The sequence below is a fragment of the Sarcophilus harrisii genome, chromosome 1, assembly GCF_902635505.1.
Source record: "Sarcophilus harrisii chromosome 1, mSarHar1.11, whole genome shotgun sequence".
NCBI classification, from domain to species: domain Eukaryota; kingdom Metazoa; phylum Chordata; class Mammalia; order Dasyuromorphia; family Dasyuridae; genus Sarcophilus; species Sarcophilus harrisii.
Genome location: NC_045426.1, coordinates 270,178,212 through 270,192,483, shown reverse-complemented (window position 1 = coordinate 270,192,483; position 14,272 = coordinate 270,178,212). Strand labels below are relative to the sequence as shown.

At 35.6% G+C, this 14,272-nt stretch overlaps 1 protein-coding gene across 10 annotated transcripts in view; it reads left to right on the top strand.

Annotated features, from left to right (window-relative positions):
- Nucleotides 1–12,229: 12,229 nt before the first annotated feature.
- The window catches only part of FAM220A (family with sequence similarity 220 member A), a 43,912-nt gene continuing 41,869 nt past the window's right edge, over nt 12,230–14,272 (top strand). For 6 of the 10 annotated variants that reach the window (XR_004230086.1, XM_031941861.1, XM_031941844.1 and 3 more), the window contains exon 1: nt 12,275–12,466. Coding sequence is in view for 3 of the 10 variants with exons in the window: in XM_031941889.1 (XP_031797749.1) it covers nt 12,281–12,466 (186 nt within the window). In the remaining 7 variants the exon portion in view is untranslated. Of the gene's footprint in view, nt 12,467–14,272 lie in introns of all 10 variants that reach the window. The other 4 variants (XR_004230090.1, XM_031941889.1, XM_023497438.2 and 1 more) reach the window with 1 other exon arrangement.

The following is a 14,272-nucleotide window of genomic DNA, read 5'->3' as shown; positions in this document are numbered from 1 at the left end:
GATAATGTTTCACATTTGATCATATGGGGAAGACTTCTAGCTTATCCTTATTACAGATAATGCTTGCTGGTGATTTTAGATACACACTACTTGTCATTTTAAAGAAAACTATATTTACTCCTGAGCTCTCAATGGTTTTTTAACAGGAATGGGTGCTGTATTTTGTCAAAAGATTTTTCTGCATCTAGATTTATTAACAATATTGTCAATTATATGGATGGTTTTTCTTAATATTGAACTAGTCCTACATTCCTGTTATAAATCCCATTTGGTCAGAATAGATCATCCCACTGATAAATTGATATAATCTCTTTGCTAGTATTTTATTTAAATTTTTTGCATCAATATTCATTAGGGAAATTGGTCTATAATTTTCTCTGTTTTGATTCTTTCTGGTTTAAGTATCAGCATCATTTTTGTATCATAAAAGAAATTTAGTAAATTTCCTTTACCACCTGTTTTTCCAAATAGTTTATATAGAATTAGAATGATTCATTGTTTAAATGTTTGGTAGAATTCACTTGTAAAACCATCTGACCCTGGAGATTTTTTTCTTAGCAGGTTCACTGATGACATGTTCAATTTCTTTTTCTAAAATAGGATTATTTAAGTATTTTATTTCCTTTCTGTAAACTAGGCAATTTATGTTTTTGTAAATATTCAGTCTATTTCACTTAGATTGTCAGATTTATTGACATACAGTTGTCAAGATAATTCCTAATTATTTTTTAAATTTCCTTTTCATTGGTGGTGAATTTTGATGCTAGTGATTTTTTCCTTTCTTTTAAAAAAATAAGTTAACCAACTGTTTACCTATTTTACTGTTCCCCCCCACCATAAAACCAGTGCTTAGTTTTATTTTTTTGTTCAATAGTTTTCTTGCTTTCAATTTTATTAATATCTCTTTTGATTTTCAGGATTTCTAATTTCATGTTTTATTGAGGGCTTTCAATTTATTCTTTTTCTAGCCTTTCTAGCTGTACACCCAATTCATTGATCTGCTCTTTCTCTATTTTAGTGATATAGAAATATAGAATTTTCTATTAGTGCCATTTTGGTTGAATACCATAAATTTTGGTATGTTGTTTTTTCATTATCATTCTTTTTGATGAAGTTCTTAATTGCTTTATGATTTGGTGTTTGACCCACTTATTTTTTATAATATTTTTTATTTTGTTTTTTAAAATAGTAGCTTATTTTAAAAATATATGCAAAGATAGTTTCAACCTTTACCTTTGCAAAACCTTGTGTTCCAAATTTTTCTCCCTACCTTCTTCTATTCCTTCCTTTAGACAGCAAGTAATCTAATATATGTTAAACATGTGCAATTCTTCTATATAGATTTCTACATTTATTATGCTACACAAGAAAAATCAGATCAAAAAGAAAAAAAAATGAGAGAAAAAACCAAAAAGCAAATAAACAACAACAATAAGGTGAAAAAACTATATTGCAATCCACATTGAGTCCCCACAGTCCTCTTTCTGGATGCAGATGGCTCTCCTCATCACAAGTCTATTGGAATTGGCCTGAATCACCTCCTTGTTGAAAAAAGCCACATCTATCAGAGTTGATCATTATATAATCATGTTTTTGCTGTATACTTCATTTAGCATCAGTTCATTTAAGTCTCTCTAGTTTTTCTTAAATCATCCATCATAGAAGAATAATGTTCTATTACATTCATATGCCATAACTTATTCAGCCATTCCCCAACTGGGAATCCCCATAGTTTCCATTCTTGTCAATATAAAAAAAGCTGCTACAAACATTTTTGCACATGTGACCCACTCATTATTTAGGAATAATTATTTAGTTTCCAATTTGCATGGCTCTTTATTACATGTAATTTTTTACATCATGATCTGAAATTTTTTTTTTTAACATTTCTGTCTTTCTAATTCATTTTGAGTTTTTTATGCCCTAATATACAATCAGTTTTTGCGTAGGTACTGCTGAGAAAAAAGTATATTCCTTACTATCCCTATTCAATTTTCTCAAGAGATCTATCATATCTAACTTTTCTAAAATTCTATTGACCTTTTTAAAGTTCTTTCATGTTTATTTTGTTATTAGACTTATCTAGTTCTGAGAAGGGGAAATTGAAGTTCCTTCCTGTTTAGTTTTAATTTTTTCTCCTGTAGCTTATTTACTTTCTCCTTTAGAAATCTGGATAATATATCATTTTTTGCATATATGCTTAGTATTGCTATTATTTCATTGTCTATGATATCCTCAACAAGATGTAGTTTCCTACCTTATCTCTTTTAATTAGATCTATTTTTACTTTTGCTTTCTCTGAGATCATAATTGCTACCTCTGGATTTTATTAGTCCAATTGAAGCAACATATATTCTGCTCCAGCCTTTTACCTTTATCATATGTGTGTCTGTAAGCTTCAGATGTGTTTCTTAAAAACAACATATTATAGGATTCCATTTTTTTAATCTACTTTCCTATCTGCTTCCATTTTATAGGAGAGTTCATCCCATTCACATTCATGGATATAATTACTCTGTATCCATCCTATTTCCCCCTATTTTTACTTTTTTTTTCCTCCTCTGTCTTTCACTTTGTCTCTCCTTACTATGTTTTGCTTCTTACCACCACCTCCCTCATTTGCCCTTCTTTCTATCAGTTCTTCCCCTTTTCTTTCCCCCTTCCCCTTTTATTTCCCTACAAAGTTAGATAGATTTCTATACCCAACTGAGTGTGTATGATATTCCCTCCTGAAGCTAAATCTGATGAGAATAAGATTCAAATGATGCTAACCCTTCTCATTCTTTCTCTCGATTTTAATAGATTTTTCATGTGTCTTCATGGGATATAATTTGCCTTCTTCTACCTCTCATCTTCTTCCAAAACAATCCTTTTTTTCACTCCTTAATTTTTTTTTGTCATCACATCAAAGTCAACTTATGCCCACATGCTCTGTCTATATACCCTAACTACCCTAAATAAAGATACAAATTTTAAGAGTTATAAGTATCATCTTCCCATGTAGAGATATAAATAGTTTAACATTTTTGAATAAAATGTTTTTTTCCCCTCTTTACCTTTTTATGCTTCTCTTAAGTCTTGTATTTGAAGACTAATTTTTTTTTTATTCATCTCTGGTCTTTTCATCAGAAAAATTTAAAAGTTCACTATTTCATTGACTTTCTGTTTTTCCCCCTGAAAGTTTGTGTTCAGTTTTTCTGGGTAATTGATTCTGAGTTGTAATACAACCTTCTTTATCTTCTGGAATATTTTATTTTAAGTCTTCTGATTCTTCAGTGTAAAAGGTGCTAAATTCTACATAATCCTGACTATGGCACCTTGATATTTGAATTGTTTCTGTCTCTTTGAAGGATTTTCTCCTTGAATTGATAGTTTTGGAATTTGTCTGTAATATTCCTTGGAGATTTCATTTTGTCATCTTTTTCAGGAGGTGATTGGTGGATTTTTTTCAATTTTTACTTTATACTCTGCTTATAGAAGATTAGGGCAATTTTCCTTGATAATTTTTTGAAAGATGCTGTCCAGGCTTTTTCTTTTGATCATGGCTTTCAGGTAGTCCAATAATTCTTAAATTATCTCTATTTTTCAGAGATCTGTTTTCCAGATCAGTTGCTTTTCCAAAGAGATATTTTACATTTTCTTCTATTTTTTTCATGTTTTGATTTTTTTTGGTTGATTTTTGATTTTCAGTCATCAGCTTCCACTTGTCCAATTCTAATTTTTAAGGAATTATTTTCTTTATAGAGTTTTGTACCTCTTTTTCCATTTGGCCAATTCTATTTATTAAGGAATTGTTTTTTCAGCCAATTTTTGTGCTTCCTTTTCCAAACTGTTGACTCTTTTTTTTTTCATGGTTTTCTTGTGTAACTCTCATTTCTTTTCCAAATTTTTCTTTTATATTTTCTTGTACTTTATTTTTTTGAAATTGTTGTTTTTTGAGTTTTGTGTCTTTATCTTCTCCATCATCATAGTAGCTTTCAGTGGTCAGAACTTTTATTTTTGGCTCACTTTCTAACCTACTTCATAATTTTTAAATTGGACTTTGCATGTTCCAATTGATAAATGATCAAAAAGATATCTGTTCCCAAAGAGCTATAAATTCATGCATATCTTTTGACTTAACAACACCAATACTGAAAGAGATCAGAGTGCGGGGAAGGGGAGGGAAAAAGGGGGGGAGCAGAAAATATCCTATATGTAAAAAAATATTCATAGCAGTTTTCTTTTCAGGACAAAAAAAAATAGAAATTGAGGAGATGTCCATCAATTGGGGAATGACTCAATAAAGTATAATATGTGTTTGTGATGGAATATCATTGTTCTATGGGAAATGATGTGTAAAATGCTCTCAAAAATTGACAAACAAACCTGGAAAGGCTTTCAAGAACTCGGGCAAAGTGAAATGGGTCGTATACAAAGTAATAGCAATGTTTTGGGATGACCAGCTTTGCTACTCCCAGTAGTACAATCATCCATGACCACTCTGAAGAATTTAGGATGAAAAATCCTATCTATATCTATATTCTAAACTAATTGTGTCTGAATATAGATTAAAACATACTCTTTATTTCTCTGTTTCTTTTTAACTTAATTTTTCTTGAGGATTTTTATTTCCATTAGGGTTGAGATCTGTTTTCTTTCACAAATTGACTCTTATGGAAATGTATTGCATAACTTCACATGTGATTCAATAATTGTGAGTAGGGATAAGGAGAGAATCTAGAACTCAAAAAATATAATTTTTTTTGTTTTTCAATGCAACTGGAGAAAAATATTAAAAAAGAAAAAAAAGTTGGGATACAGGGAGCAATGTCCCAAGCTTCTTGAGCTAGTGGCCAGGGATCTAGTTGTTACCTTTCTGCATCAAAGCCTCTGCTGATTTGCCTGATCTTGCACTCAGCTGTGCCTCATTTTTATCCAGCTGAGACTGATCTTTTTTATAATCCTTCTAAATTATCTTGGATGGAAAATTGCTTCACAATATATTTTTGTATGTTCTGTTGCTCTGGAATTCATTGAGAGGTTTAATTTTATGTTGTTTCTGTGGAAAACTGGGAAGAGCCCAGGCAACTTGTTGGCTTTTCTCAACCATCTTGGTTCCATCTCCACTAAATAAATAGTGAAAAGAAATTGACCCAATACTTGATGATCTGTGATCCAGTGATAATGGCTTCCTTCTATCTTCTTGCACAAAACACTCCATTTCACCACTGTGCATATTCACTGGCTATTCCTATTCCTGTAATGCTTTCTCTCCTCACCTCTCTCTATTGGCTAGCCTAACTTCCTTGAAGCCTTACCTCTAATCTCAATTTTTCCATTTTCCCATTACCTCTCAATGCTAGTACCTATTAATAAATATTTTGTAAGAACATATTTATTTATATGTTGTCTCCCCCATTAAAATGTGAACTTTTTGAGAGCAGAGACAGTTTTTGTCATTGTATCCTCAATGTTTATCACAGTTCCTGGCCTATAATATGCTCTTAATAAATGCTTAACTAACTGATTTCCATAAGATAGAAGACCTGGTAATGAAAAAAGTGATCCTTAATATCCAGTAATTTGGGGAGATCCAGAGGGACCCTCACTTTTTTCTAAAGTTCTGATTTTAAAAGTTCTGTCTCTTAAAGAATATTGCTGATAATGTGAGTGGACTAATTTCCTTGGTGAGAATTTACTCAAGTAGCATAGTTATTGTGTCTCAGTCAGGCTTGAATGGGGAATAAATTCTTTGAATAGATTTTCCAAGTCTGAAGGGGACTTAAGAAGTAAATTATTTAGAGTTCAAGTCCATCCCTCATTGTAATATTAATTCTTTCATTAATTATTAACCTATCAGAGTCAACTGCCACCCTGGTTAACACCTACTCTTTAAAGGGACAAATTGTGAGTCCCCTGCCCTGATACTATTAAAATTATGGAATTATTAATAAAATGATTAAATTACTCAGAAATTACATTTCTTAAACCTTGCCACAGTGGATTTTTAAGGAACTATGAAACCACAACAGTATATATCCAAATAGTTTAAAGAGAATTGCAAGAATTGAACAAGGAACAAATGGCAGAAATTACGGTTTTCACAGCAGAAATAATTAGCATAATAGAAAAAACTTGAGTCCATGACAGCAATTCTCTCCAAAGTAGCAGAAGAGAATAACTGATTGGGAAAATAAATTTACTTAAGTGAAAGCCAATCTGGAAGAAGAAAAACAAAATGTACTAACTTTATAAGAATACATGATCTCAATGCAAAAAATCCAAATACATTGTTCTCAAAAACAGGATGTATAGAGATGAATTAAGGCTCATAAGCCTTCAAGAAGAACATGAAAAATTAAAAAAAATTTGAATACCATAATGTAACAAATAAAAGAAAACTTTACAGAACTTTTTTTTTTTTTTTTTGGTGAGACACCTGGGAGTGAATGACTTTGCCCAAGATCACGCTGCTAGTCAATGGTAAATGTTTGAGGTCCTGACTTCAGAGCTGATGTTCTATTCACTGAACCATCTAGTTGACTCAGTATTTTTAAATACAGAAAAAAAAGGGCCCTTGTGAAAGATCTGCAGACTGAAAAGTCCCCAATCAGTTTGAAAGGAGTAAAATACTTTGAGTCATTGAGTGAAATGATGAAACAAGGAAATTTATTATAATTGATTGAAGAACAGGTTCAAACCTGCGGTTTAAATAAAATAGCAACTTACTTCCACATAGGCAAGTCCAGCCAATGGGCATTTTAACAGTGTCCCTAGAAGAGTAATGGGTTGACAGCTTAGGTGCCTTGAGGAAAGGCAACTTCAAGACCCTAACAAATAAGTTAGAGAGCAATACCATTCTTTTTTTTTTTTTTTTTTAAATAGCCTTTTATTTACAGGTTATATGTATGGGTAACTTTACAGCATTAACAACTGCCAAACCTCTTGTTCCAATTTTTCACCTCTTACCCCCCCACCCCCTCCCCCAGATGGCAGGATGACCAGTAGATGTTAAATATATTAAAATATAAATTAGATACACAATAAGTATACATGACCAAAACATTATTTTGCTGTACAAAAAGAATCAGACTCTGAAATATTGTACAATTAGCTTGTGAAGGAAATAAAAAATGCAGGTGGGCATAGATAGAGGGATTGAGAATTCAATGTAATGGTTTTTAGTCATCACCCAGAGTTCTTTCTCTGGGCGTAGCTGGTTCAGTTCATTACTGCTCCATTGGAAATGATTTGGTTGATCTCAAGCAATACCATTCTTAAGGGGAATTTCAGTATGAATACCACAAAGGGGAGAACTGGAGTCAGAAATCAGGAGTTGTAAGCTACCCCCTTTGCCCCATGTGCTCTTTAAGTTTTCTGACATTATTATGGAAATATAGACTTCTTTTGGGGAAAATGTTTTGTACCAATTGTTCTTATTGCCCCACCTTAGTAAATATTAATTTCTAAAAATTGGTTTTTTTGGCTAATTGTTAATAATTTGAGAACATATTGGTAGGAGGAATCCATGAGTGCCAATATTAGATTTCATAACTCTTCAGGGTTATTCCAAATCTTTTGAGGGAAGAAACAGCTGAGATCTTGAAATCTTACCTTCCAGTTCTACTGGGAGTTGGGAGAGGGTATCCAGAGTCCAAGTGCTGAAAGTCTGGTAAACTTTATCCATATCATTCTTGATATACACTATTTCTAACTACCACTGGATAGTGACTCCATGATTACATTTATCAATTCTTTGGGGATCAGAGAACTTTTTTTCATTTAGGCTAGGTGATTTAAATTTTATCAAAGGAAAGTAGGTACTTTCTAATTATCTTTATAACACTGATGACTATTTCATCTCTCCACTAGTGTTCTCCAGTACTTTTAAGAGATGTGGGGTTGTCTAGGCTTTCTACCAATGGCCAGCTCCAGCCTCTACTAATGGTATTTTCCAGTGTAGGGCATGGATCATTTGTACTCCATTTCCATTTAGCCACTATCAGTTGGATTCATTTTACATAGGAATACTTACTTCAAAAATATAATAACAAATATAAAGAGTGGGCAAGAAACTAAAATTTTCAGTCCAGAAGTTTTAAAAGAGGCAGTCTATTTCTCCTTGTTAATATAACAGCTAAGTGACTCAGTAGATAGAGTACTGGATCTGGGGTCAAGAAGAACTTACATTCAAATTTGACCTCAGACCCTTTATAGCTGTGTGTTTGGTAAGTGACTTAACTTCTGTTTGCCTCAACTTCCTCATCTGTAAAATAGGGATAATAATATCATCTATTGTCTAGGGTTGTTGTGATGATCACTTGAGATAATATTTGTAAAGCACTTAGTAGATAGAGAACCTGGCAAATAGCAAGCATTATAAAATGTTAGCTATCATCACCACCATCATCATCAGTAGCATCATCATCTTGACTAAGAAGCCAAAGTTGACTACTTTGTCAGCCAATCTGGCCATACTTCAAAGCTCTATTATGTGTTGTTACTCATCTTGGGTATTCAGTTTGAATCTTTTTTTTTTTTTTTTTTTGGTCATTTTCAGGTATTCCCTTTCACAAACAAAAGCTGAATCAAATTAAGTATTGAGCACCTTTTTCTAGTCTCTGTTGTTACTATCTCAAATGAAGAGTCTATCTTTTCTTTGATATTCCTTCTTTCAATATAACTATTAAAAAAAAAAGGCAACCTTTTTTCCTTGCCCTTAGTTCCCCTCTTATGTAGCTTTATCATTCATAATACTTTTGACAGGGCCATAGTACATTTTTATGTTCATCTTATGTTACATGATCTTACTTCCATTTTCTGTTTATTTCTTTTTGATATCTGAGTTGATTAGTGAATTTCTTGTGCATGCACATTATTTTCTAAATATCAGGGGTTCTTTTCTTACTTTGAATATACTTTTGTTTTGTTAAATGTTTCCCAAATACATTAAAAACTTTTTAACCATTTTTCAAATTTTGAGTTCCAAATTCTTTCCCTTCCTCCCTTGCTTCCTCAACCTTTTGAGAAGGCAAGTAATATGATTATTGATTATATATGTGAAGTAATGCAAAATATATTTCCATATTAACCATGTTGCAGAAGGAAACACATACAACAAAAAAGAAAAATAAAATGAAAAAAGTATGCTTCAATCTATATACTCAGAGTTCATAGGTTGGCCTCTGGAGGTGCTTAGCATTTTTCAACATGGGTCCTTTGGAAATGTTGTTGATCATTATCTTGATCAGAGTAGCTAACTGGGAAACCAGTTGATCATTGTTACAATGCTGCTATTATGTACAATTTATTTTTTGGCTCATTTCATTTAGCCCCAATTCATATTAGATTTCCCATAACAAATTATGTAACACCAGTCATTTAGCAGTTGATGGACATCTCACTTTTCACTTCTTTGCCACCACAAAAAAAGTTGTTATATTTTTGTACAAATAGATCTTTTTCCTTTTTTTTGATATCTTTGGAATACAGACCTAGAATTGGTTTTATTTTCCAAAAAGTATGCAATTTTCTATTTTTTTTGAATATGGTTCCAAATTATTCTCCAGAATGATTGGATCAGTTCACAACTCCCTCAATATTGCTTAGTATCCCCATTTTTTCACCTTTTCTCCAGCACTTCTCATTTCTCTCTTCTTAGATCCTTAAGTGTTCTTATGAGGTCTTTGAACCTGGTGTTTTTAATATTTTGGCAACTATATTTCACTATAATTGGTTTCCTTTGTAATCTTATGTATTTTATGCAAAAAAAATTTATGTATTTTATTAAAAATCTGTTATATTTTTAATTTTAATCTGTGGACCAGAATTCTGAATCCTTATTTTAGATACCACCTTTTAAAAATGGCTTTCCACTTCTCAAATTTATTTTTTTTTAATTTATGTACACATTTTCTCCCTTGGTAGAATATAATCACCTTGAACGCAGTTACTGTTTCATTTTTGTCTTTGTATCCTCAGTACCTGATATTTAAAAATATCTTGTTAAAAATGGCATATTTAAAATTTGTTGATCAGTTTTCATATGAAGAAAATGAGCCACAAATAGGAAAAATTGCAGAAAAATGCAGAAAATTAATACAATTATTACTCTCTTTGTAAGAAGATAGGTACAACTATGGATTATTTGGCACCTTTAAAGAAACATAATTCCTTGATTAATTTTCTCTGAAAAACCTTGGAACTCAATTTACTAGTAGAAATTCCTGAGCTATGTTTAGAATGTTAGTAGTTATTAGAGCCTGCTCTGTTGTCAAAATTGTTTATTATTGGGAATAATAATAGCTGACATAGTGCTTAAAAGGCATATGCTTTAAAAGGTATATTTTCCATAGTCTCTAGATAATGTAATTGAATTTTAGAAAGATTAAATGGTTTTCCCAATGATTAAGTATAAAGGCAAGATTGAAATCACTCTACCTCATTTTAGCCTTGCCATCTTAGCTAGGTGAGAACATATTTCCCTCAATGAGTCTTAACACCAAGTAAGAAAAGATCTGTCATCTGGAATGAGGAATAAGGTGAAGAAGTATGTTCTTATGGGAGAATGGGGATGGAGGGCAGGGAGCAGGGAAGGAGAGGTCTCAACTTCTGATGTAACCAGCCTCTTCTCTCTACCTCCATTAATTGGAGGAAACTTGTGGAAGTCTCAAAGATTTTTGAACTTCTCATTTTCTAATGGGTGTCTTCACAGTGTCCTCAGCAGCGTCTGCTAAGGTAACCACGGACAGATGGACAAAGATGTGCCATGCTTAAGAAATGATAGAAAAAAGCAGATATTTTATATCAGTTTTTCTTAATATAGCACCTTATTAAACAACTCATTCTTAGGGGTACTCAAACACCTACAACTGTCCTACTTAAGTATCAATGAGTAAATGATTTTGGAGTGGAAGCACACCTGTGGTGGCTCCAGCTGATGGCTTCAGAAAACTATCTTTGACTCTTCAAAGGGACCCCTAGAATGATGGGGAAAAGATAGAATCAGCTTAGAGCAGGGATAAGGACGCGTCAGGTTTTACTTGGTTATATAAGTAACTCTTGGGTCTGAGCTTAGGACTTCTCTTTTAGGTCCCACTTTTGATCTTTTACACACAGGAAACATTCTCCTTTGCTTTGTAAATCCAGTTCTTGCCTATCAGTTTATATTTGTATTAGATTTGTCACCTGCTGAACAGCGAAGTGGATTTGCCTATGCAAGTTTAACTACAAAATATTATTTAACGTCTTTGCACGCAGATACAAGGCAATTCTTTTCTTGAAACTCTCAAATGAGCTATATGGAAAAGCTCCAAATAAATTCCTCGTGCACTCAATTATTTAAAACTATAATGGCATCTAGGGGAGGGGGTGGGGGTGGGGTAAGAGGTGAAAAATTGGAACAAGAGGTTTGGCAGTTGTTAATGCTGTAAAGTTACCCATGTATATATCCTATAAATAAAAGGCTATTAAATTAAAAAAAAAATAAAACTATAATGGCAAAATAAGATTTTTGCCTTGGACCCATCACAATTCTTATTTGAAAAAGGTAATAAAATTAAGTAAAAAATTTTCGCACTGATTATAACTACCGAAAATAACCAACAAATACCAGTTTTATGGGACTTCTGTTTCCATTTTTTAAAAAAGGCAGCCACTAGAGGGTATATCAAGATAGTCTATCAAGACGAGTCAGGCGAGGCATATCTGCGCATGCTCCATGCTCCATGCTCCATGCACCTGGCAGAAGGTAGACTAGGGGTGTGAAACTAGGGCAGAAAGAAAGCAGACTGCGCAGGCACCGAATTTCGCGGTCGGGCATTATGACGTAATCAGGCGCCAGGACTTGGACCGGAGCCGTGGCACGTCCAAGACGTTGCGCCGGGCGTGACGCAGAGGTGTTCGCCTCCCCCTCCTCCTCCTCCTCCTCCTCCTCCTCCTCCTCCTCCTCCCCCCGCCCCGTCTCCTCCTTCCCCCGCCCACCTCCTTTCCCCCTCCCCCTCACCCGCCCCATCTGGGCCGTAGATTGGGGCGTCCCAGCTCGGGGGCGGCCGCCGGCTGGAGGACCCCAGGGAGGAGCGGCCCGGGGCGGAGCTGCAGCGCAGCAGAAGGAGGCGGCAGCTGCTGCGGCCGGAGACCCGAAGAGGAGGAGCCGCGGCGCCGGGCCCAGCGGCGGAGCCCTCGCCCCCCAGCCCGCGCCCGGCGCCCGCCCCGCTGAGGGCCGCCGGTGCTCTGCGCTCCCTCTCCTCGGTCCCCGGGCAGCGGGCGAGCGGTCGCGGAGCGGACGGCTGTGGGGTATATGGCGGCGGCCCTGTCCGCCCTTGCTCTCCGGCTCTCCCGATCAGCCGCCGCCCGCTCCTATGGAGTCTTCTGCAAGGGGCTGACCCGGACCCTGCTCATTTTCTTCGACCTGGCCTGGCGGCTTCGCATCAACTTTCCCTACCTCTACATCGTGGCCTCCATGATGCTCAATGTCCGACTGCAGGTAGCCCCTTCTCCTCGCCGCGGACACTGGCAGGAACCGGGGGTCCTCGGGGCGGGGGGGAGGGGGGGAGCACCAGCCTCGTCCGAGCTTCGTGGCGTCCTCTGCCTCCGCTGCCTTCCGCGGGAGAGAAATGGGGTCCTCCCACCGCACCCCACCCCTCGCCCGAAAAGGTGTGCGGAGGGCTGGGAAGCGCCGCTTACGGAAGCCTCTCGGTCAGCTGGTCCCTGGGACGGTGAGCAGCGGTAATAGTTGCTCTTAGTGGAGCGTCCCTAAGGTACTGGGGCCCCGGGCACCCCCAGTCAAGAGAATGACTGCCATTCTCTTAGCTTCTTTCTTTTCCCAAATTATGGCAGCCTTGGGACCGTCTGAGCACCTTGTTTAGGGATTGAGAGGCTACATGGCAGGGATGAGCTCGTCTTTATGCTTCGATGTAACTCCCAGAAAGCTGTAAGAACATTAGTTCCTATGTAATTAAATTCTAGATTGGAGAATGATGAGGACCGGGCATTTGGTAAGCTTCATGGGGGTAGGGGGATTGTCTATAGGCAAATGTAGTTATTAGTGTTTGGGTGAGTTTTTCCCCTTTCACTTATTCCCTTTTGACTCCTCTGGTGTTTGGGAGGAGAAAAAATGAGATGCAGGATCAGAGGCAAACATAATCGAAAAGACATTTTTCACCTCTTCAAGAGTTATCCAGACGTGAGGGAAAGAATTCTTTATTTCATAAAATAAATATCTCGTTCTGGCCAGAAAGGAAGTTGCTGTAAGATTGAAAATGAATGAATCCCCTTCCTGGTTTGTATCATAAGGATTTCAAGTGCTGTATCTTCTAAATCAAAGCTTCTTCGACTGTGAGTTGCAACTCCAGATGGGATGGAATAATTGAATGTGGGGGTCGCATAGTTAGGATTTATTATCAGTAAATGTTTGATTTGTATACCTATTTTATCCACTCATACAACTGGGCATGAAAAGACATCATCCTGAATGAAAAAAGTTTAAGAAGTCCTGGTCTAAATCTAAACCTAATTTTAAATTAGTCGGTACCTTAAGCTAAATGCTGAAATTATTATACTCTTAACTACAGTTAGGTTATGGTAGTATGTAGTGGTATTAAATGGGCATTCCTTATGATTTTTTATTTTGATATAGTTGTACTTTTTTCCCCGCTGTTTTAACCTTTCTAGCTATAAAGTCAGGGTCATTAGCTTTTGAGGAATTCAAATAAAATATCTGGGGGAGTGCCCAAGAAAATTGAGATAAATCTGATTGACTTATTTCAGGGTCCAAATTTGCATACTTGTTTGCTAACAGGCACAATGATTTACTTATTATTGGGTTAAAAAATCATAAATTTATGGCATTAGACTTAGTAGGCACTTTAGAAATTTAGGCCAAACCCCTGTTTGACAGAAGAAACAGGCCAGAGAAGTAACTTGCCCACTTTACTACTTTACTACTGCTTTTTCGAAGCAGTAGTAAATATGTGTTTTTCAGGTTTTGTGTTTTGTTTTTGTTTATTTTTAACAATGATGGTTAATGGCTTCATTTAGATACCTGCTGCGGCTCAAAATATTTTTCATGTATCATACCTATGGGGGAGGGGAGGTGGCGGCGGCAGCAGCACGGTTTAGTTTTTCTTAAGTTCTTTGTTTTAGGCCTTAACCTAAATTAAAATCATCTGCTGATTTTGTTTGTAGCTAACTAGTAGTGGTACTACCTCACTGCTGTGAACATAGGTAAATTGGCATTCATAACTCAATGACATTAAATTGCTATGGAAGTGTAGCAGTGTTCTCTAATAGA